This window comes from Protopterus annectens, chromosome 4.part1 (genome assembly GCF_019279795.1).
Source record: "Protopterus annectens isolate FY-2018-M chromosome 4.part1, PAN1.0, whole genome shotgun sequence".
Lineage (NCBI taxonomy): Eukaryota > Metazoa > Chordata > Ceratodontiformes > Protopteridae > Protopterus > Protopterus annectens.
Window position 1 is genome coordinate 756,717,065 of NC_056734.1, and position 25,622 is coordinate 756,742,686.

The 25,622-nt window shown below is 41.9% G+C and overlaps 1 protein-coding gene across 1 annotated transcript in view; it reads left to right on the forward strand.

The window, feature by feature from the left end:
- Positions 1-25,622, forward strand: part of CCDC150 (coiled-coil domain containing 150) — a 2,807,665-nt gene that overhangs the window by 1,594,586 nt on the left and 1,187,457 nt on the right. The window contains exon 15 of the mRNA XM_044070503.1: positions 5,584-5,691. Coding sequence (XP_043926438.1) covers positions 5,584-5,691 — 108 coding nt within the window. The remainder of the gene's footprint in view (positions 1-5,583; positions 5,692-25,622) is intronic.

Below are 25,622 nucleotides of genomic sequence, written 5' to 3' on the forward strand. Positions count from 1 at the left end.
TTTTACAATATTTGTGTGAATTATTATCCTATGGTATTTCTTTGTCATGGTTCATTTATTGACCATCTCAGCATGTTTGCCCATGGATCCTCTTCTTCCAACACAGTCTCATGTCAAAATGTTTTTGAAAGGGATTTTTTTAAGAGGCGTGCCAGAAAACTGGTGGCCTCTTCTTGGGACCTTAATTTTGTGTTAGAGAAGCTAACACTTGCTTCAGTTGAACCAACTAACCTGGCTGACTTGAGGTTCTTAACATGGAAAACAGTTTTACTGATTGCTCTGACACCTGCAAAAAAAGTATCTGAGTTGCAAGCTTTTATGGTGCGTTACACAGAAACAGGGTTTCTTTAAGAAGTAATCCTTCTTTTATGCCCTAAAGTGGTATTCAAGTTCCTTTAAGCCAAACTATCCATCTCCCTGTTTTCCTTCCTGAACCCAAAAATGAAGGAGAAAAGATAGTCCATACCTTAGATGTCCACGGACAACTCTGGTACTGTCTTAGCAGAACTAAATATTTCAAATCTTTGGATCAATTGTTTGCTTCATATGAAGGTAAGAAAAATGGACAACCTATTTCCAAATGATTGTCTAAGGCTATTAACTTTTGTTATACTCACCATAGCAAAACTATTCCAGGCAGGGACAAGGCACACACGCTACCAGGACCTTGGATTCATATATGGCTTTTTGGAAAGGGAGGGGGTTCTAGAAGTATTCTAGAAGTAGCAACTTGGTCCTCTGTAATACTTTTACAAAGCATTATAAGCTTGATTCTATCTCTAGGTCTAAATCAAGCTTTACAAGGACACTTCTCCAGGGAATCCTGTACTCTTATTTTCCACCTTCCTAATGTAGTAACCTAAGGTTATCGACCCATATAGCTAAGACTACTGCAGCAGTGATCAGTATAATGAGCATAGTACAATTGTGCAAGTAAACTTACCATAATAGTAGAGGTTTGAATGATCACTGATACAGTAGCTGCTACCTCCCTCCATCCCCCTTTCTTCGGTATGTTGTTTATGCCAGGCTGTGGTTATTTATTTTTTGCTCTTCCTGACATTGTCTTTCAGGGCTGTGCCTCCCTGTCTCTGTTTGAAGGAAAGCTTTGAAGGGTTTGACACCCAAACTTGCCTTTTAGTCAGCTCCACTTGAGCTGCCTGGCAGTTTGTGTGTGTGGAAGGTGCCATGAATATTTGGAACCTGTCCTGCTGTTATATTCTTTAAACATATTATGGTTAGTTTACTTACACAACTGTACTTTCCCACTCCTCAACAGCCTGAGCAGGGAGAAACTATGACATCAGATTCCCCAATCTCAGTACCTTGAGGTTGACAGTTTGGCTAATATACTGATGGTTTTTCAAGGCCTTTCTTTGAACAAGGATGTGCTAGTTATCTTAAAGGAAGCTAGAAAAACAAGCACTAAAAAATCATATACAGTTAGTCAAAATGTAAAATGTTTTCTGTCTGGTGTCAGCAACAGAGCATCATTCTTTGGTCAGCAGAGATCTATCCATTATCCATTTGTAGTCCCCCTTTTTCCATTTTCGCACATGGGGTCAAGGTGCCACTTCAACAGTGACAGTCATGTAAAGCCAATATTTACACTACTGAGTGTCAAGCCCTCCCCCAGTTGTTCTCCCATACCACACACACACTCACTCTCACACCTGCAATTAATTTAGAGTGTCCAGTCCCACTACTACATGTATTTGGAATGTGGGTGGAATCCGCAGCACCTGGCCAAATCCACACTGACACAGGGTGGACATGCAAAGCAAAGTGCACATAAGATACCTTAGCTGAGAGTCAAGCCAGCGAACCTTTTACTGTGAGGCAGCAATATTACCCACTGCACCACTTTGTCATCCCATAGATCACCCATGTTCTAAACTACTTGCATACCTATTCAAGTCTGGTTTGTTGTACTCTTCCATTAAGATTCAGTCTTCAGCCATCTCCTCCTGCCTACTCGTGCAGCCTCCTCTTATCTCTCAGCCTCTTATGAAACAGTTCCTTAAAGGTAATCAACAATACGGAGGCAAGTGCCCACCAGTACCAGAAACCAAATCACAAAACCAGGGCACAAATAGCAGAGGTCTAAATAATCGAGACTGTGGATCAGGCAGACAGCTGTTTAATTAACCATAAACATAAACGCACTCCAGAAATCAAGCGTTTTAGTCACAAAGACTTCATCTGATGAAGTCTTTGTGACAAAAACACTTGCTTTTTGGAGTTCCTTAAAGGTATTATTCACCTTAGACCACCCAGAACAGCTTTCTTGCCCCCTTGGGACCTCATTATTTTGTTGAAAAAACTCACCTTGTTACCGATTTTGCCCCCAGCTAAATCTAAAATTCCTTTTGTGGAAAACAATATTTCTAGTGGCTGTTACTTGTATACACTAAATGGGTCTCAGAACTGCAAAGCCCTCATGTTCACTGAGCTTTGTCTTGTTTTTAACCAAGGCAGAATTACTCTCAGGGATAATCCCTCTTTCATGCCCATGGTGGTTTCGGAGCTTTCTATAAACCCGTCCATATACCTCCCTGCCTTCATCCCTCACCCTCACTCTTACCCTCAAAATTAGGGAGAATGTATCCTGCACTCACTAGATATTCACAGACAACTCGGGTTCTATCTGAACAGGACCAAGTCATTCAGAAAGTCCAACCAACTCATTATAGCCTTTGAAAACAACAAATTGGGAAATCCTATCAGTAAACAGACCATTTCAAAATACATTTATAGCCGTATTGCTTTTTGCTGTAAGCTTCATCGAAAACAAACTCCTGAATATATCAGATCTTATTCTCCCACAGCTGCAGCTACTGCAGCTGCTTTCCTAAGAGGAGTTCCCACTAGACAAATTTTAGATGCTGCTACTTGGTCCTCTGTTTAGTCCTTTACTAAACATTACAACCTTCCTATATTCTGCAGAACAAGAGCCTGCTTTGCCTCTGCAGTCTTACAGGGCATCCTAGCTTCTGCCTGAATTGTTTTCCATCCTCTCTCTCTCTCTCTCTTCAGCTTTGACACCTGATGAACATAGTACAGCTGTATCCACTTACCATAAATGTAGACGTTCGAGTGTCTTCACTGTTGCAGTAGGTCTTCTCTCCCTCCTTTCCTTGTGTAATTGGATGGGGTGGGCACTCCTTTACTATCTTTTTTCCTTCCTTTTCCACCCTTCTTCCCAATTAGGTCTTTAGGATTTCTACCTTTCTCAGTACACTGGGGACTTTTAAGTGCCTTGTGTTTCTGGCCTGGAGCTCAAACTTGAGTCCTTTTTTTTGGGCGGGGGGGGGGGGGGTCAGATCTGTAACATGGTACTTGCCAATGCGCCTTATACCCAGATGCCCTGAAGTCAGATGCAGGGTGCCTGCCAGACATGGAGGATAGACTCAAATGACTGGGATTTGGGCCAACCAAGGGTACCACCACAAGAATAACCCTTATTGTTATTACTGCAGCAGTGAAGACACTCAAACATCAATATTTATAGTACATAGACATAACTGTACTTTGTAGTCCCTTTTTATTACCTGCAAGACTCCCCTGTCTTGGACAGTGGTTTCTCACTGGTCTGCAGAGAAGGCCAACCAGACTCATATTCTGTCAGAAGTTTTTTTCTTTTTGTTAGGATGGGGTAGGGAGGTGCTGAAAAGAGTCATAGCTGCTCCTTGTGGATGTCCTGGCCCACCTTTACAAGTCAGTTTGCCATTTCTTTTCCTATTTTCCCTTCTTCCCTTTTTTTTATTCTTTATTCTTTCTTGGTTTTTGAGAAAAGGTAGACTTTTGCTATGATAGTTGCTGACATATTTAGGTGGCAAGGAACGAAAGAGGTCTTTAAATTAAATATTTTTCCCTTTTCCTCCGTGTTTCTTTGTTAACATCTTCCTTTCTTGAGGGTCTAAATAAGAGCTCTTTATCCAATGAATCATCCAGGAGCTCCAGCTGTATATGGTTTGGAAGGGACTGACTCCTCAATTAGCATGCCTTCTATCTACTGACCCCATTGCAGCTGCCCTGCATTAGAGCCATGTTTTTTTGGAATGCCTGACAACCTGGGATCTGAGTTTACACAAATCTGTCATCCCCTTCCTTAGACCCTTGTCTGGTATTCCCTTTGCCTTTTGGTCTTAGCTGCTCAAGGATGGACTCTTAACTTGAGCATACGAGACTGGCAGTTGAGGGATCCTTGAAAATGTCGGACTGGATCCTGCTCTCCATGTAATCTGGTACTGGATTTTTGGCTACATTCTCACCCTTATCCTTTGCTTGAATTCAGGGATACTACTGCTGGACCTGCTACAGGGTTTTTATACAGGTGGTTATGTGAGTCATGGACCCAGTAGAAGTGGCTGCTGGGTGGTAAATATTGTTTGCCAAGTTACAGAAATATTGGTGGGTGCAGAGTGGAATTTAAGAGGTGGGCAGCCCCTTGATTGATGTGGAATAGTAAGGATTGTTCTGTTGTTTAGTATTCTTGGAGTCTTCCTTTAAGTGATTTGTGGTTCTGCAGTGTTTAGTTCAGAAGAAATTATACAGATAATTTTTGCTGATTTTGGTAGATATGTACACTTTGAAAAACTTCTCAAGTATTGGTTGGTTGATCAGTGGATGCCGGGTAAGTTCTCCAAACTGTGCATTTGGTCTAATGGCCATTACTTTCATACTACTGCAGGCGACACTGTAACATAATTTGGAAAAAAAAGAAACAGTACTGTCTATTTTTATTTCAACTGCTGTCTCTTAATGCATCACCACTGCTACAAAGTAATGTCTGTGAAACATCATGGCAAAATTCAGTGATCCTTATGGGTGAGCAGCTACTTTTGGATTTTTGAAAAAATATTTGCTCATGTTTCTAACAGAACTGTATTGCACATGCAAGGACTGATGAGATGCATGTGTCAGTCATGCAGATATCCAGACTACAGATTTGTTCAGACCATTCTAAAAAAGACAAACTTCAGTAGCTATGGTGACATTATGTCTTTATAACACCTCACCAGATGGTGCAGAATCTGTTAGTGCACAGTTAATTGTATTTTTTAATATAGGCCTGAGCACAACTTAGTATCATTTTGTAATGATGCGCTGCACATATGTTTGTGTCTTTCGGCTTTTCCCGGTTAGGGGTCGCCACAGCAGAACTCCGGTCCGCTAATGATTGGGAGTAGAGTTTTACGTGCTGGCTTGCCAGGCCTAATGCACAACCTTCAACGAAGGAATGCCCATTCACGCATGTCGCCACACAGAAGACGCTCTAACTGAGAATCGAACGGGCAACGTCTAACTGTGAGGCGACAACGCTACCGCAGCACCACCACCACATTACATATATAAATTCTAATATTCATTCATATGTCACTTGTGGAGTGTGTAGCTGGTATCCTTACTGGAATAGCCATTTCAAAGATGACAGTGGAGCGTGAACTTGCTGGGAGGGTGGAGGTATGGTTTGCTTCTGTAAATCGTGTGGGGTGCTTTAAGTAAATTTCATCACATTACTTTAGTGATGGATGAACTCTTGCTAGAATTAAGTTCACTTGATCTTTTTCTACCCCACAGACCAAAGTACAACAACTGCAAGAAGAGCTGCAGTCCCTGACAACTACACAATCTGAAAGTGTCCAGCTGCGTAAATTGAATATAGCCCTGGATGCCAAATATAATCAGGTGAGATTGAAACTATCAGGTTCATTTGTTAAGTCTGTATTTTTTTGTTTGCTGCTTTCAAAAGTACAGTGAAACTTAACCATGGCATATGAATAAAAGCATTTGCAAGTGATTGCATGATTTATTGCAATAGCTGCATTGTATTATTAACATCATGATAGTTTATTTTCTGTCCATTGATTAAATCCTGTTGCATGCAAACATAATGCAGTGGTTTTGAGTAGAAACACTGAGTTTCTGGGGGCCTCATTTTGGCTGAAGATGAGAAAATAATGGGCAGCTTTTCTTTATTTGAATTACATACATTTTTACAGTAGATGAAACATTTGCAGGTACTTCCATCAGTTTCAGCAGTATTTTTTTTAATTTATTATTGTTTTTTTTTTGTAACAGTTACGTTTGTGTTCAAAATGGTTTTAAGAGTATTCTGCTTTTTTTCTCCAAATTATTAGTAGCTTATACTGTTGTCAAGACTGGAATCCAGAAGCAATCAATATTCATTGTTGGTGCTTTCATTAAAAAAAGATTAGTTCAGTTATTCATACAATAACTGCACATGTTCAGGGGCATCTAATTCAGCTAGACATTCCTCATCAGGAATGGTGCTGTCTGTGGAGGAAGCCATCAGCCAAAACTCAAACATTTCTTCAGGGTCTGTCTTCTTGCAACAGAGGTCTCTGTCCTCAACCCATGTATCAAGAGACTACCCATAAACGGAGTGTTGGGCTCTCTATGACTCCCTTATTTTCCGGAAGCTAAAATAAAAAAAAAAAAAAAAAAAGAAATTGAGGAATGGGGAGAGAATTTTTCAAGCTGACACTTAATCTGAATTGCAAGAAGGCAGAAAAAGGATATAAAAAGCAAACAAGTTTTTCCTGAAGGGGGCCTATCTGTGCTGAATGAAACACCACTGAAGTTCTAGAATTACTGTAGATGTCCTTCCATATCACTGTTGCAGTATTCTTCACCTAAGGGATCTCTTGTTAAGGACAGCACAATGTCTGGCCAGTATACCAAAGCCTTTAGCTCTTATAGGCACCATACGTCACACATATGCTCGCTGCACAAGATGTAGGGCATAAAGGTGACGTATGGACGCAAATACTCAGAACTTCTGCGAAGCCAGTCTGAACACCATTATCATAAGTCGGTCTGAATGCCCTTCTGCTGTGCTGGTTGCCAAGCCATTTTTCAAATAAGTGCCCCATCGGGGTTTCTACTCTTCTTTTTTTACTACTGTATGATATTGTATTCTTATCATCCAGAAAGGGAAAATGTCAGTGTGGGAGGCAGATTCCCCATAAAGACCGTCATGACCAGTGTCTTTTTTGCACGGGTGCTTCTTATGAATATATGCAGTGTTCTATCTGCCAGGCATTTGTGCCTAAGAATATTTGTCCATAGCTGTTGAGAACCAGTGACTTAAGCTGTTGGCTCAGGGTGCTGTGGTGGAATCCCTTCATTCTGAGGGCCAGCTGTCTGAAACAAAGAAAGCCAAAAAAGTTAAGTCCAATCCAGTTGCTGTACAGGCTCCACTGGATGTCTCTCAAAGAGTAATCAGAGCCCTGAAGACTTGTCCAGTGCTTGCTTCAGATTCCTCTGCCGCGACCCAATCAGAGGCCGGTATTGATCCAAATTTTTGCATGTCCTTGGAGGCTTTTACAATGTCTGCACCAGACATTGAGGGGTAGCCTCGGCTGATAATATCCGAGGGAACGAGGGACTGAAGGGGATTCCTCAAATTCTAGTGAGGGAGGAAATTCCTAACATTATTATTGAGTTGTTTCAAAGGTCTGACCCTTTGAGGGTTTTTTGGGCGGTGATCACACAAAGAAAAGAACAGAAGACTAAGCATATTTCTCCTGTTTTAAGGATCCCCAGAGTGAATGGCAGGATTTCACTCAAGGTTTGTTTAATGCTTTAATTGCCTTGAAGCCTCCTCAAGATGTGTCTGTCCCTGTCCCCCGTCCCCCCCCCCCCCATGTCTTTCACTCCTGTTAAGAGGCCTAGGGAATTGGATTCCTTGGATGGTAATTTGGATTCTGGGGAAGAATCCTTGACTTACTCTTCCAATATTCCTTTCCTCTGGACTACAGTTTGGAGGAAGTAGATTCTTTAAGTTCAGATTCTTCCATGGAAGAGTTGTTCTTTGGGGATACTGTTGCTTGCATGATAGATTATTTTAATTGGGACTGTTCCCAGGTCTGTGATATTCAAAAGTGGTATTATGGTCTCTTGCAAATGGAGTCTTCCAAGCCATCAGCTGTCACTCCTCTTCTGGCTGCCCTTTTGGATTATTTTTTTTGCAGCCTCTGTAGCCCTCGACTCTCAGCCTCTTGCACCAAAGAAGCCTGATAGGTTCTCCAAGGTGCCTGCAAAGTGCCCTTCTGCTGATCATTAAGTGGTATCAGTTTCTTCTGACAAACCATCTAAGTTGTTGCCATCTACAAAGCTTCTTCCTTCTGGTAAGGATAGACAAGCTGTGGAAATGTTTGGCAAGAAAGTTTATATTGCTGCCACCTTGTCTTTTAGGGCCATTAACTGCGAGACTTGTATGACCAGATATGGTTTGACCCTTCTTTCCCAAATTTCTAAGGTTATATCTAACCTTCCTGATTCTGAAGAGAAGGCTCCTGCCCTTTCCTTGTTAGGGTCCACTTCTCAAGTTGCCCATCACTCAGTAAAATGGGGTCTATATTAAATCCTCGAAGAGGCGTTCCATCGAACGCCTCTTCATCGACACGTAATCAGTGAAGTCACTAAACTGCGAACCTTCACAGCAGAGATTTCTTTCCCTAGGAAAGAAATCACTAGCCCTCAAAACACAAACAGATTACTGCAAACATAACAAAGTGGGGGGCTTTGCCCCCCACATCCCCCAACTAAATATACCAACTCCAAGATCGCACTATAGTGGAGAAAATGGCAAACTAACAGGGATAGCCAAGCGATTTCTTTCCCAGGGAAAGAAATCACTGAGGTGAACATTTGCGGTTTAGTGACTTCGCTGATTACGTGTCGATGAAGAGGCATTCGATGGAATGGTTCTTCAAGGATATGATATAGACCCGTAAAATGCAGCTATAACAGAGATGATGCCTATTCCAGGGCTGCTGCCTTTGGTTCAGTGACAAGGCCTTATTCCTGGTTACATCTTCTGGTTTTTCCTGATAATATCAAGGCCAGGCTTTTGAATAACAAAAATTACACCAAGGCAAGGAGCAGGTACCTTCAGATTTAATAAGTAGTTAGCGCTTTCCTCTTGAAAAATATCAAAACTTCCTCAGACAAAGTGCAACAGATCAAAAGCCATTTTAAAAAAGAACCACAAGGTCTGACATCATCATTTCAATTAACATTTAAAGACATGTCAGTAAACCAAACACAAAAACACAAAAAATGATATATATATATATATATATATATATACCCATATACCCATAATGAAATATGTTAAAAACATATTAAAAACATATAAACTGATGAAATGGAGTAGAACAATCAGGTTATGCCCTCACCCATTATCTTGATAAGGCCTTTAATTTTAAAATACACCCAATGGATGCAAGCTCATTTAATCCTGGCCACCCAACCGCTTTTAGACGGAGAATCCAATACAATTCTTTTTCTTCCAACCAAAGTATTTTTAATATGTTTTTAACATATTTCATTATGGGTTTTTTTTTTCCCCATATAATTTTTGTGTGTTTTTTTTGTGTTTTTGTGTTTGGTTTATTTGGTTTACTGACATGTCTTTAAATGTTAATTGAAATGATGATGTCAGACCTTGTGGTTCTTTTTTAAAAATGGCTTTTGATCTGTTGTACTTTACAGGATCTCCAGTTTATCACTTGTCTTTTACAGAGTCTGAGGTTCACCATAAACCTCCAAAAATTGGTTCTGAAGCTTTCCCAGGATTATGTTTTCCTCAGATGCAGGCTTCAGCCCATTCACATGCTGGCATTTTCTTCCTGCCCCCATGGCTCTGTCTGACAACCTTTTTCCAGCCCCTTCTTCCTCTGTCCTCTGTCACAGCCAGGGAATTTCTCTGGGTTCTGAGATGTATGGCTTCCACATTCTCATGCTCCCTCTTGCCAGGCTCCAGGTGAGGAAGATTCAGTGGAACCTCAGATCGGTGTGGCTTTAACATTGTCACCCCTTGGAGTTCCTTGTTCCTTTTCTTTCTTGTCTTAAGCTTGAGCTTTTTTGGTGGATTCATCAGCTCTGGCTCAATCCAGAGCTTCCTTTCAAGCTCCAGTTCCCACGCAGGACTTTTCATTGATGCTTGAGATGGGTGGGGTGGTTCTTATGGCCCCCTAAAGGTCCAAGGTCTCTGGCCACCTCATCAGAGGTTGGATCATATCAATATAAAAGAAGTGAGAGCTCTGCTTTTGGCTATTCAAGCTTTTCATTGTCTCTTTCATCCTGGTATGTCAGCAAGCAGTGGGGCACAAGGTGCTATCTCCTTTGTAGACTGGCTCTTCATGTCTGGGATCTAGCTATCCAGTATGAAGTGACTTTTCAGGCAGTTTACATTCCTTTTGAGCACAGTCTAGTGGTCGATTCTTTGAACAGGTCCAGAACACAAGCTTGACAAATGAATGCTTCACAGACAGGTGTTCCTGGAGCTGTCCGTTGGTGGGCTATAACTCCAGTAGATCTCTTTGCTTCCCTTCTGAACAGACAACTTCCTCTATTCTGTTCCAGAGACCCCCTAGGGCTTTTTCAGTTCTGAGTGTTTGCATCTGTACATCACCTTTATGCCCTGCATGTGACGTACGGCACCTATAAGTGCTGAAGATTTGGGTATACTAGCCAGATGTTGGGCTATCCTTAGCAGGAGATACCTTAGGTAAACACTACTGCAGCAGTAAAATGGAAGGACAACTACTGTTATGGTAACATTTTACACAATTGTACTGTGCAAGCTAAACTGTCCTGGATCCATTCAGGAGGACACACTTCAGATAAATGAGTACCATCCTTTTATCACAAATAATGTGAAAGAAAATTGACATCTTGTGACAATCCATTTTCCATACCCACCTTCAGGCAGAATATCTGATATGTATATTATGTAAATGTATGGGTGTGCTTGTTGATCGCAGTAACACAGACATCTGAGATAAGAATATACCTGAAGCATGCATCAGAAGGGGCAGCTACTTTTACAGCTACCTTAAGTTATTTACTGATGTATTCTGTGTTAATACATTTCCGATTGATGCATCAGTATATCAGTGTACAGCATCAGTTTTATGAACTGAGTTGAAAAATATTTATCTTTTTATTAGTGATGCATTGTAGACACTCAGCCCAACTAACATCAGTTGCTCATACATTTCAGTCCATACACGGAGCTTGAAAGATCCAGATCCTCATCATTGACTTGAATTTCTTAACAATCTTCAGGAATATTGCAGTTTGTTATCCCAGTTGTTATATTTTTGTTTTAAGCTTTTAGGAGCATCAGGTTTTATACTATATAAACAGCTTTCCTAGTGGTAACATTTTGTTACATCCTTGATTAAAACAAAAAAAAAATAAATGACTGGGTTGGTGAACAGAACTAGGGTTAAGCGGGTGCAAGGAAGCAAAAGAACTGTTTGGATTATATAATAGGGATATGCTCCAATATCAGGGAATAATATAGACTACAAGAGAGATGGATGTTGCTGCCTCATCCATCTTCTGGTTTGGAAATCTTATATCACTGATGGGATATTTCATGGAACTGAGAACAGATAGGGCTATAAAATTAGGATACTTAATACAGCACACAGAATTACACAATAATTATAAAAATAAATCAGAGGAATTCAGGCAGGATTTGGTGAAAAGGCTAGGTGGATATGTTACGAAGGATTAGTAGGTGGGAAAGTGTGCAGGGCTTCAAAGTATCCAACTAAATTGAGACAGTTTAGGATATTTTCATGGAAATGTTTACCTAGATATTTTATACTCTATGTAGATTCCAAAGAGTTTTTATTCAAGTTCGTGGTAATTGAAGATGTGTGAGGAGTGAGATTACAAACTGTGAGCACATCTTTTGGGAGTGTGTAGAGCTGACGGAGTTTAAAGCTGCACTGCAAATTGCCCTGGTGCAAATGCTGGTTGAACATTCCAAACGTACTACAGATATGATGATACTAAGTTGGAGTAGGGAAGTTAGAATGTCAGGACATAAGAAAGCCTTATTAGCTTTAATTATGTTAGCAGCCAAAACATTGATAACCAGAAAGTGTAAATCAAGGGTTAGGCTGATCTTGGAATATATGTTAGGAACTATAAAGGTAATAAAGCACTTGGAGGAGAGCTTATTAATCAGGGAGAAATTTAAAAAAAAAAGATGTTTTCCCATGTGTGGAACCATTACCTTCACAGTGGGGACCAGAGTGATGAAATGAAAAGGAAAGGAACTTTACAGGGAGTTGAAACAGAGGCAAACATAAGATTGGTGAATGGTATGTAGATTTATTGGTTGTAAATTCAGTAGATAATTCATTGTAATAGTTGTTGATGATTTCGGATGCATTCTGTGATTAATTATGCTCAGTAAAAAAAAAAAACAGTAACATGCAAAACATAAATGGTTGATTCCACCATTGAATATAAAATCTTTCAAAATTAACTCATAGCCAACAACTGTGCCTGTCATATTATCTCAACACTGTTGCTGACCCTCCTTTTTATCTGTTCAGCTTTTTATATTCTGTTCCTCTAATCGTATTATTTAATCATTAGCTTTAATGCATATGTTCGCCATTCTCACTGCTGCAGGAGCCTTTAAGGCTGTATGTGTTGTGTCTTGCCCAAGACAAAACTGTGGTCAGCTTCCAAAAGCTCTGGTTCTGTCCAACACCACTCTGACTGCTGATTGGTAAGCCTTGAGCAGGGAAAATCAGCAGTCAGAGTGGAAAACCTTCATTATTTTTTTTACTGACTCATGAAAAAGCAGTTCAGATGCTTCACAAGAATAGCAACCGGGATTTCAGCTCATTTCTGGCCAATAAACCCCCTTTGGGAGAACTCTTTCGCACTGACATTATTTATTTTAAATGTGTTTTGTGTGTGTGTGTGTGTGTGTGTGTGTGTGTGTGTGTGTGTGTGTGTGTGTGTGTGTGTGTGTGTCTGTGTACAAATGTACTATTTTCTTTTTTAATGTGTATATATGTTGCGGTCCCTTTTAGAAACTCGATATTTCTTAATCACTTTCTATTTCATGTCCTGTGAGACCACTGTCTTTATCTTTGGCTAGTGTGGGGGCTTCTTTGATGTAGAAATGTGCTACTTATGCAAACTTTGTAGGGCAGTGTTTCAGTTGAATAGGGACAGTGACAGGGCATGTAGTGCTTGCGTTCACACTGTGAAAACTTACCTGCCATTTATTCTGTCAGACTAATTTTACTTTTAAAAGGTTTCTGTGTTTCTGACACATTTTTAGTATACTGTTTGTGCATTACTGTATTTTGGGGACTTTTGTCTTTATGGATAAATGTAAGTGTGCTGCTTGTGTGGACTTTTAACAGCTTACCTTCTGACCCACTTGTTCCAGTGATCCTAACAGCATCAGATGCATTATTAGTCACAGAACGAATACTTACCATGCTCCTGCGTGTCCGAATTTCACAGTTCCTAGAAAGAAAAAACAATTTACTTGAGAGCAGATGTCAATGACACAGGTTCTGTCTGTGCTTCAGCCAGTGGTGGGTGAACCTGCAGTGGCTATTTGTTTTTCTTGAAACCACTCACTTACCTCTCCAGTGTCCTGTGGTGTAATTCTTTTGGCCACCATGAAGTTGGGGTCAGCCACATCTTCCATCTCTTCCCGTGTGCAGACTGAACGTAGGAGAACCATCTTTACTGGGACACACAGTTTCTCTGGGGAATGCTACTGGATGTGTCCTAGGAGAAGAGACCTCTTAAAGGGACACAGACTCCTCTCCTAGGTGGTCACAGAAGGTATCTGTTAAGAAAAAAAACAAAGGTTAAACATTGTTTACCTGAAGACATGGTGGTATCTATAAGTAAAGATGATTTTCGTACCTTTTTTTGATCATCTTTATTGAATTATCATTTATGACACAAACAATCATACATTTATATAAATGAAAACAAACCACACTGACATATTCTCAGTTAGAAACATTATACATTACATATAATCTTCTGTGCAGTCACTGTCAATCTAACATTGTATAATTCACTCATTTCCTGCCTTCCCTTAAAACCTTATTCATCCTCAAAAACATTGCTCTGCACCTCTTATCCCAACAATTCCTATTTTTTTCTATGTAATTTGCTCCTACTCTTTTCTAAGGATCCCACTTCCATGTCTTTTATCTCTGTTACCATATTCACTACTACAAATATGATTGGTTTAGACCTGATTTCTATTTTCTAGTAATTAATTTTTTTGGCAGTCACCAGAATTAAACTTAACAAGGCCTTACTTTGTCTAGGCAATTCAGATCCTGTATCCCAGCTCAACAAATTATTTCCTTAGTTACGCCAATTTGCTCGCCCAGTATTTCTGACAAAGAAGTCTTTAGAGAATTTTTAAAGCCCACCAACTCATTACACTCCCAAAAAATATGTACCCAAGTACCTCTTTCTTCTCCATCACACCTCCAACATTTGCAGATTACCTGAGGAAAAAATCATTGGCGTGTGCTTAGGGTACAAAAATAACCATGCAAACACTTCAAGTAAAAATCCTAAATCTTCTGCACTTTGTTGTAAATTTGGGAGCCATACATGTATCCTCCCATTGTTTCTTTGTGAATTATTTATCCAGTCTCTCTTCCCAATTTTTTTCTAACCTCTTCTGATTGATTCCTGTGGTTATCATGCAATATTTTATATACCATACTAGTTATCCCTTTTTTAACAGAATCTTATTTTCTAGATTCAGCTGAAAACTCTACCGGTGCTGATCTTTCACTTAGGATTCCCCTAACCTTTCTCTTTGCCTATACTCGGGTATCAGTCCTTGATAGGGAAGGCATTATCTAGCCTACAGTCAAAATTTGTTCCTCTCCTCTTTCCATTCTATTACCTTTCTAATTATTTGCTCTCAATACCTTGGCTCTTTTGCCAGATTTCTCCAGTAAATTCTTGCCCCATCTTGCCTATTCTCTGTACCCCCTAATTACAGATATCTCTGTCTGCAGAATCTCCTTTTTACATTCATGTGTTGGCTTAGTTCTTAGAATACTTTGAGCTACTTTATGAATATAATATTTTGTATGGCTGTTATATTCCTGTTAAGGATCTGTGTCAAAAATTCCACTCTCTCCTTATTTCTTTAGCCCTCCCTCATTTCATCATTATCATACCTCTCAACTTGGAAACATCAAAAGTCTAGACAAAGACCCATGAAAAATAGGTTCAAATCTGTACACTGATAAACATAAAGATTGCATACATAATTATGTAACCCCGTCCACGTCAATGGAGTTGTAGGATACCAACTTTCAAATGCAAACTGAAGGACAGACAACCAAAATATGGCCCTCCAGACCCTGTAGTAAATGTTAACCATTTTTTTGAAATGTGTAGCAATTATGTTCACTGGGAAGGGAGAAGATGATGAACCTTAGGATTTTGTTTTTGGTGACTTGCAGTATGTGGGTTTTGTGGTAAAAGTAGGGCATTTACTGGTAGGCAATATTCTAATCTTAGTAAGTTAATATTATAGTTTGTTAGGACATCCAAACGTCAATCTCCATGGGCTGCTGATCAGTGGCGTAGGTAGAATTTGTGCCACCCGGGGCTGTCTTTGAGTTTGCCGCCCTTCCTCCCTCACATAATCATGGTCAAATGGGGCCCCCCCATACACAGCCTTCCCCCCCTGCAGCCATTCCATTGTCCCATTACGTGGCTATTTCGCCTCATTTACTATAAACACTAATGTTCATACTGCTTTAATTCTACAATGATTATTTGGATTTCATTTAAAACTTTTATTTGTCATTTTATATCACAAACACTAACAGACATCTGCTAAACAAAACAAGACAGTCTCGCAATGAAAATAGACTTAGTATTAAAACTTTTCTGCCCTCGAAACTCACATTCATTGAAACAGCATTGAAACCCACATTCAAAGAAAATGCATGTGCCCCATGACAGATAAAGGTTACCTATGGGCTGTTTTCAAATCATAGGCACCTTGCACACGAAACATACATGTGTTCTTTGATACACCTTCCTGACTGTATTAAATTATATTCCTTGTATAATTCAGCACAATTGTTAGAGTGAGTTTTAAATTTATTGTTTTGAACATTTTTTCAGTAAGCAATGAAGCAAAATGCATGAACCAGTAATGACAAAACTGCCCATTTCAGAACATTTCCATCATAAAAGTCTACACAATCTTCCACAGTCCACCAGTATCAGTAAGTATGCACAACCTCTGCAGAAGTAAATGTCGTCTGAGTACAAAAGAGGGAAGCAAAGATGATCTGAAATGGAACCTGTACACTCAAACAGCTCTAATACATTGGCAAGTCATGGCAAACTGCACTCCATCATTTAGGTTTATGATGTCACTGTCAACGACGGCAGGATGCATAGTGCAGTATGTGCACATGCATGCACACTGGTAACTTAGATGCTATAACAGCAACCAGTAATTAACCAAAAGATTTCCACAGCTACACACTTGCATTCAGCTACAGAAAAGCACTATACCTCTAACCTGTTCAGATTTTTGCCTTGTATTTTTAACTCTATCCCTCATAAAATTTGTGGTTTCCTGATACACCATTGATGGCTGAAGTCATGAAACAATTACAGACATCTGATTTTCTCCATTCATAACCTTTGGAAAATGCATACTAACTCAAAATCTGTTTTTTTTTTCCTAGCAGCTTTCTAAGTTTATAGGAGCAATAATCCAAATCTGTCCCTATTTTTGGGCCTTTAACCCCCATAATTTTTGTCTTTGTCCAGATTTCTTGAGCTAAGAGGTCGACTGGTATGATAACATCCTACAGAAACATACACAATTACAACTGTTAACTTTCTGCACTTCTTTAATTCTCCAAATCTCGTAGATCATCCCATTTAAAGACGACCACCTAAGTAGCTAGAGTATTTACAATCAACATTGCTGTACAGTGGCGGACAAAACTCACGACATATGCCATCACACAAATGTCAAAAATACAGCCAGAAATAATCAAGTTTATTAAGGTGTTTTATCACAAAAGACTGCTTACAGAAGGTAAAACCAATATAAATAACCTGCAAACAAGTAAAACAAATTAAAACAATTAGAGGAATTCAGTAGATTATTATAGCTTCCAACCTAAACTACAACAGTAGTTTAAAGATATCCATAATTTATTAAAATCAGATCTTTGGCATATCCTTCTCTAGTGTACATCATTAGGAAGAATTTTCCTCATTTTAATTATTAAAAGTTCACTTTCCTTGCAGTTCCACACTGAAAGGGTGTGTTCCACATTCAGGGTTATTATTTTTTTTTACTTGCCCTTTTGCTAATACACAGTAAATAATTACTGAGGACATTTCATCCATCAAGTCAACTTCCTGGTGAAGTTGTTAATAAGCTGTTATTATATTCCACGTTTTAGCAATTTGTTCCATATTACTACAGACAGTGTTTTACATTTTGGAGATAAGAAGGTTAAGAGCATAGCTGTCCACATGGCATTACTCCTTGTCTAAAGAAATGTAGTCAGAAAAGCAAAGATGTGATACAGCAGGAGCATCCATATACTGTGGACTGTGGTCAAAAATAAATTTAATAGTTAACATGTCTTTACCATTTTCAGAGCAAACACTGAACCTTGGATTTGTTCAACTCCCACAAGGAATCCATTCATTACAAAAAATGTACTGCTCAAAAGAACTATAGAAAGCTATAACTGATTGGCATAAAGTCTTTTACATGTTAAGTTGCAAACATACATTACATACAACTGCAGAGCGCACACTTGCATTTTGAAAGATGAAGTGGTATAGACATTATTATTTCTACACTACAAATTACAGTTTGCAAATTGCTATGAAATCTTAAACGCCCGAGATTGTCCATGGCCCCTAACACGTGAAGCTAAGGTGCTAACAATAGTTACCTTTAGAACAGCAGCCACATAGCTTTGTTATAAGCCACATGGCAGCTCTGCAGTCTCCTCCCCACTTAATTGTCTTGCTCTGATAACAGCCTGCTAGGTAAAAGGTTGTGGCGGAGAACCCTGATTTGCATAATATGGAAATTGTTAAAACAGTGGTGTATAACTTCCTTAGAAAAAAATCTCAAAAGAAAAATAAGAGTATGTAAAGAAACACAAAAAGTACTGACAATGTTGTATTAAAACCACTTGTCAATAGCTTTGATTTTTGCCTTTGAGAAAAAGTCAAGTAAAAAACAGTTACACAAATAGCAACATTAAATATTTACCCATCGCCTAGCCATCCACTGCCATTATTGGTATTCTTAAGGATACCACTGCCGAAAACACAGCATCCAACACAAGTTTTCAAATCAAAGTTAAGACTGTTAGAAAGCAGACACCATACATTCCAGTCAGCAAGCTAGCCATGCAATAGAAAACACTTCATGACTAATTATTACCATTAAACAAGGATCGCAAATGCATTCCTTTTAGGCTCATAGGTTCATTGGTGTGTACTAGGCTGATGGCCCTGGAGCCGCCTAGCCCATAGGATTACCTTAGCATCGTGCGACTCAACCTTAGTTCCCAGTGCCATGGTCGAGTAGAGCCACTGGAGTGATCCCCAGGGTGAATTTTCTTTTTCCCATCCACTCATCAAGATTTCTCTTGAAGAGGGCCAGTGAAGTGCTCCACTTGACATGGGTGGGAAGTCTGTTCCATAGCATGGGCAGTCTCTGGGTTATGAAACTGTCCCTCCAGCTTGTTCTGTTGATTGTGGTAATGAGGTTGAGGTCTCTGGACCATGTAGTGCGGAGGGACTGGGATTTCTTTAGATGTAGCATTTCTAACAGAGTTCGGTTAGATATGGCTTTGTAAGTCAAGCAGAGCTCGCCTAAAAGTAGGCGATATGAGACAGAGAATAGTTGGAGTTTTTTGAGTCTGTCCATATAGGGCAAGTGTTTAAGGCCCAGGATCCTCTTTGTGAGGTACTTTTGCGGCCTGTCCAGTTGTTGCAGGTGTCTAGTGAGAGGACATGCCAAATGGGGCACTGTACTCGGTGATTGGCCTAATGAGGGAAGAGTAGAGGGAGACAGTGACTTCTTTCTTCCTGGATGCAAAACCCTTAGTAATGAGATGTGCCAGATAGAAGGACTTTCTGACCACAGTGGCAATGTGGTGGTCAAAAGAGAGGTTGCTGTCAACCTGTGTTCCCAGATCTCTTATAACACCTTCTGTGTTCAGTGGACTACCATCGATGTGGTAATTCATGGGAACCATTTTTTTTCCAAAGGGGATGATGACACATTTTTTGGCATTGAGCTTAAGGCCATGGTTCTGACAACAGTTGTTGGTCTCAGTGAGGCCTTTCTATAGGATGTCAGCATCACTTGGGGAGTTAATTATGGCTCCCAACTTGCAATCATCTGTGAACTTTGTCAGCCAGAGTCCCTTTGTGTTGGCCTGAACTTCAGAGAAGTAGATACCAAACAGGAGAGGACCCAGGACCGAACCCTGTGAGACTCCACTCATGAGTGGTCGGCAGTCTGACTTGGAGTCAGCTACTTTCACACTGTAGGTTCTATCTGTGAGCCAGTTTACAACCCACCTAGTGATATAGGGGTTGATGTCTAGCTTAGTGAGTTTTTCTATGATTCCTGAGTGGGGAATGGTATCAAAGGCCTTGGCCAGATCAAGGTAGGCTGTATGAACCACCTTGCCTTCATCCACAGCTTTGGTGACCGAATCATACTAATCTCACTTTGTGTTTTGTTTTTATTTATCAGCATTTCACTTCCTCTTAAATGGTAAATAGCACCCAAACCACCCAGTAACTGCACCAATAACACACATCATCCAACACAACAAGTTTTCAAAGTTAAGACTATTAGAAAGCAGGCACCTTACATTCCAGTCAGCAAGCTAACCATACAATAGAAAATATTTCACAAATAATTATTACCAGTAAACAGGGATCGCAAATGCATTTCTTATGAATTAATGTTAAGTTGTCTATCTTGTCTTCATTCTTGCTGGTTGGGTTCAGAGCCGATCCTCGGCTTCGACTCGGCCATCTTCAAAAGCTCGAGAGCTGCTTACTGGCTCGAGGCCCCCCTATATCCCATGATGCCTGTCGCTAGATACCCAGATCTCGTTTGCCGCTTCTGCTACGAGGTTGCGTTTACTGGCGCAGGTCGTATATTTTCTCTTTTTTCACTATATTTAGGACTTTTTTGTACTTTAGTTTGTTAGTGTGTCCCCCCCCCCTTAAAAACTTGTTTTCTCCTTAGAGAGTTTTCCTCTCCCTCCCCACTCCCATTTACCTTTTCAAAGTAAGCCGCTTTAGTTAGAGGCTTATCATTGTTTTATTTTTTAAAGTAGACAAAGTTCATTAGAAATTTTGGTGAAGGATCACCAGCCAAGACTCAGTCAGTGAAACCCTCTAGGCCATCGAAGCAGTCGGCTCCCAGCTCGGAGCCGTCGCGAGTATGGCTTTTGCTTCAACTTCGGTTCCGGCTGGAAACGAAGCACCTATCTCTACGTGAACTTCGTCTCCGACCGGAGCCGAAGTACCTATCTCCCAGTCGGCCCCGACTCTTCCGTCGGAACCGTCAGGGGCTCGAAAACGCTCCAGGTCACCATCCTTGGAGTCGATACACTCGGCTCCAGGGTCACCCTTACTGCAATCTGAGCGTAGTCATCGGTCCCACTCTTCTCGGTCATCTAGGTTATCTGACCATGATTTGGAGAGAGTGGTGAGCAGGCTTTTAAAGTTGCAGGCCCTGGCAAAAATGCTATCCAGCCCCCCTCATCAGGGCTCGGCTCTACCTGTTTCTCCCATAGTTCCTCCTTCAACTCATCCCTTGAGTTTGGAGCCGGAGCATGCTGTGGCTGGAACCGTGGGTCCGTCGGCGCCGATACCTCCCCTTTCGGTTCCGTCGTCGGCTCCGATCTCTTCCATGGTGCCGTCCTTGGAGGAATCTAGGTGCCGGGACTCCCTCGTCGGCTCCGAGGGGACGAGTGGCATCGGAGCTTCGGCGCAGGTGAGTTCAGCTCCTACATTGGCTTCGGAGCCTTCTCTCTCGGTACCGGGAAGGATTCCGGTCTCTTTGGAGCCAGAACCTTCTCTGGTATCGGGAAGGGGTGCCTTCGAGGTCATGAGGAGTGTGCTAGCATCTGAGTCAGCCTCACGGTCAGCCTCATCGGCTCCTCCCCCCATGGTGCCTGCTCCTGCCTCTGCCCCTCCTTCAGACCCGAAGCGTGGGGAACAAGCGCTCCAGGGTACCCCATTGGGTGTATCTTCCTCTTCCGGGGCCTCCCCCGTTCATTTAGAAGAGTCTCCTCGAAAGAGGAAATGCAAGTAGAAGCATGTTGACTCCCCTGAGTCTGTCACTTCAGATACTGACTTGGAAGAGTCGGAAGGGTCCCCGAGATCCCCCTATGAGGACGTCTCCTTCTCAGACATCCTTGAAATCCTTAGGCAGAGGGGGAACTGGACTACCCTTAACCCTTCCGAGGATGAGTCGGTATTCCTGGACGCGTTTGGTTCCCGACCCTCCACCTCCTGGGTGTCTCTGCCTTTCGATCCACTGATGTCGGTGGTGGCTCGAAAGGCGTGGTCAACTGCAGACTCAATGGAACCAACTCCCCGTAGGCCCACAAAATTCATCACTGCCCCTCAAGTCAAGAAATTTCTGACCAAGGGTGTTCCCGTGGATGCCATGGTGGTAGCAGCGGCCACTAAAAAGGAGTTGGCTGAAACTTCTTCGTCTGTCCATCCCCCTAATAAGGAATCTAGGATGATGGACAGATATGGGAAGCGGATGTTTTCCTCAGCGACCTTTTCCATGAGGTCTCTGAACTATTTGTGCCATTTTACCCGCCTTCAAAGGGATCTCCTTAAAGAGCTAGGAGATACCCTTCAAGAACCATCAGCTGCGAGGGCTCAAGCTAAGATTGCCTCCCAGCTGGCGACGTTAAATTCTGTAGTAAACTCCTCCATGCGGCTCATCTCTTATGCAGCAGATGGAGCGAGTAGGGCCGCAGGCACAGGTGTGGCTTTGAGGAGACATGCTTGGATGCGGTTATGCAACTTTGTGGAACCCTTCAAGACGTCTTTCACCAAAACCCCCTTTGATGGTTTTGCTCTGTTTGGACCACAGATGAAGGATACCCTTACCAGGTGTGAGCAGGAAGGCAAGACTCTCTCTGCCATTGGAGTCCGTTTTTCCACTCCTTCAAGACCGTATCCCAAGGGTCAGAAGAGTGGGAAGATGTGGTTCCGGAAATCCCAGGGAGCTGTGCCTGACACACGTGGAGAGTTCCCCTCCAGGGGCAGAGGAGGGAACAGCAATAGATGCCGCCCTAGGGCAGGGGGGGGGTCCGCAAAATCAGGGCCAAAGAGAATCCTTCTCTGACAAGCCCTTCCAGCATCCCTGAAGTGCTGCCCAACTGTCCACCTTCGGAGGCAGTTGGGGGAAGATTATTGCTGTACCCAAAAGCCTGGCAAAGTATAATACAAGACAAATGGGTACTTTCTATCATATCCGAAGGCTACAAAATTCCCTTCTTTTGCACTCCACTCTTTTCCAACAAATCCCTTCCAGATGTTCCACCCAATCTAAGGGATCAAGCAGTTCAAGAAATTTCAAAACTGCTAAGAAATAAAGCCATCCAGTCAGTCCCAGCAGACCAACAAGGATCTGGAACTTACTCAAGGTTCATTTTGATACCAAAAAAGACGGGACTGGAGACCCATTCTGGATCTCAGCAGACTAAACAGGTCTGTTCAAAGAACGAAGTTCCGGATGGTCACGCTACAGTCCATTTTACCCTTTCTGGGTCAGGACAATTGGATGTGCTCCATAGATCTTCAGTACGCGTACTACCATATCAAAATGCACAGACGCTCCAGAAGATTCCTCCGCTTCCGGCTGGGAGCCAGTCATTATCAGTTCAGAGCGCTGCCCTTTGGTCTCACCACAGCCCCCAGGGTGTTCACCAAATGTTTGGCAGTAGTCACCACTCACTTGAGATGGCAAGGATTCCAGGTGTTTCCATATTTAGACGACTGGCTCCTTACTGCAACCACCAGGCATCACCTGCTGCTAGCCAGAGACTACACCATCCAAACGTGCTCTACTCTAGGCATCACAATAAATTTTGAAAAGTCTGCATTGTCACCTTGTCAATCTATCAACTTTATAGGCGCAAATTTAAACACAAAGGACATGTCAGCGACTCTCCCAGCAGACAGAGTGTTAGCCATTCGACGAAATGTGCAGGTCTTATTAGGTTGCAAAAAGATTCAGGGCAGATTTGTCCTAAAAACATTGGGTCTCATGACAGCGGCTATAATAATAGTTCCCATTGCACGTTTTCACATGAGGATTCTTCAGTGGATGTTGTTCACACAATGGTCCTTCCAGCAACTCCCAATGTCTCATATGATGATGATCACACAGTCATGCAAAAAACAACTTGTTTGGTGGATGGTTTCCCCATCATTACACCAGGGCAGACCATTCATTCTTCCTCCTCCAGTAGCTACGGTGACCAAGGACGCCTCCCTGATCGGGTGGGGGGGGGGCATTTTCAGGGCAGAACAGTCCAAGGCACCTGGCAGCCTTACGAGTACCATCTGCATATCAATGTCTTGGAGATGAGAGCCATGCTTTTAGCATTGCAAGCTCTTCAGAACTCTCTTCCCACCGGGACCATTGCAATTCAAACAGACAATATGTCAGTGGTATGATACATCAACAAGCAGGGCGGAACCAAGTCGTACCCCTTATGTCGAGAAGCACTCAGACTTTGGCAGTGGGCGATCTCTTCCCAACGGTTTCTGATAGCAGCGCACATCCCTGGGAAGTCCAACGTTATAGCAGACAGGCTGAGCAGAGCAATTCTTATGCCTCACGAGTGGTCTCTCAATCAGACTGTGGCGGACAAAATCTTCCGCAAATGGGGTCAGCCTTGCTGCGACCTTTTTGCCACCCCTTCGTCAGCCTTGCTGCTACCTTTTTGCCACCCCCTTCAACAGCAAGTGCAACAATTTCTTCTCTCTCCTTCCTCTCCCCGGGCACCGCCCCAGAGACGCTATAGTTCACGATTGGCTCCAGGGACTTCTTTATGCATTCCCTCCATTTCCCCTGATTCCCAAACTAATTCAGAAAGCTACCACATTGGGATGCAAGATGATCCTCATTGCCCCTTACTGGCCTCGACAAATTTGGTTCCCTTTCCTGCATCATCACCTTCTGGAGCAGCCCTGGACCCTGGACCCAATTCCAGAACTCCTGATCCATCAATCGAGCGGGCTGCATCAGTCTCTCCAGCTCACTGCTTGGTTTCTCCACTTCCAACCTTAGCCAGGCTTCCCAACATCTCTCATTCGGTGCGTGAAATCATCTTATCCTCGCATAAGTCGACCACTAGGAAAACTTATGCTAGCAAGTGGGAACGTTTTTCCTTATGGGCAGAGAACAGGAAGATAGATCCCTTTTCAGCCGCTGTGCACCATATTTTAGAATTTCTAGCAGAACTTTTTCGAACAAGATCCTCTTCTGCCACGATTAGAGTTCAGCTAGCTGCAATTTTAAACTTTCATATGGGCCTATCTGATTCCAGCATCATGTCCCATAAACTTTGTAAAGCTTTCTTAAAGGGACCACTCTACTCAGGCCCCCAGTAAGAGATCCCCCGCCTCCGTGGGATCTGAATTTGATTCTAGATTCCCTGATACTGCCCCCCTTTGAACCGGCAGCTTCCTGTTTCTTTCTTGGAAAACCCTTCTGGTCGCATTTACGTCAGCCAGAAGAGTTTCTGAACTTCAGGCTCTTTGTGTTCATCCTCCTTACCTAGTTTTTCACAATGATAGAGTTTCTCTTCGGACTAACCCTTCCTTTCTTCCAAAGGTTACTTCTGATTATAATTTGAATCAGTCCATTGAACTACCTGTGTTCTTTCCAAATTATTCCAACAAGGCAGAATACAAGTTACATCAGCTGGTCGTCCATAGACAATTACGCTTTTACTTGCATAGAACCAAGCAAATCAGAAAATCAGACCAGTTGTTCCTGTCTTACACTGAGGGAAAACAAGGCATACCGGTGTCAAAAGTCACCTTATCTAAGTGGTTGACTTCTACTATTACCTTTATATATCAGTTAAGAAATAAAGAGCTTCCTGCTAAACCCAAAGGTCACTCCACCAGAGCTCTAGCTACTTCTGTGGCTTTTCAGGCCGGATTGCCAATGGAAACTATTTGTGCAGCAGCTACATGGGCTAATCCACATACCTTCATTTCACATTATAAACTGGATGTGGCTTCCAGAAGCAGAGCTTATTTTGGTTCCACTGTTCTGAAGAGTTTGTTCCAAAGAGCCACCCAGGATTGAGGTGCTAGGGATGCTGTCCCAACCAGCAAGAATGAAGGCGAGATAGACAACTTAACATTAAGAAGTTATGTACCTACCATAACGTTCCATGTTAGTTGTCTTCTTCTCGCCTTCTTTCTTGCGTCCCACCCTTCATCCCCCTATCCTAGTAGACCGAGAAGAGTTCCTTAGGTTTGTTGATCACTGGCTGAGTCTTCTCTGGCTATTACTTCTGTCAGTCTCTCCAGTAGGTTCCTGTATCCTGCTAAATTTACTGTATTATTATAATTGTTATTATTATGTCTGTAGTTAGGTTACCAAACGAGATCTGGGTATCTAGCGCCAGGCATCATGGGATATAGGGGGGGCCTCGAGCCAGTAAGCAGCTCTCGAGCTTTTGAAG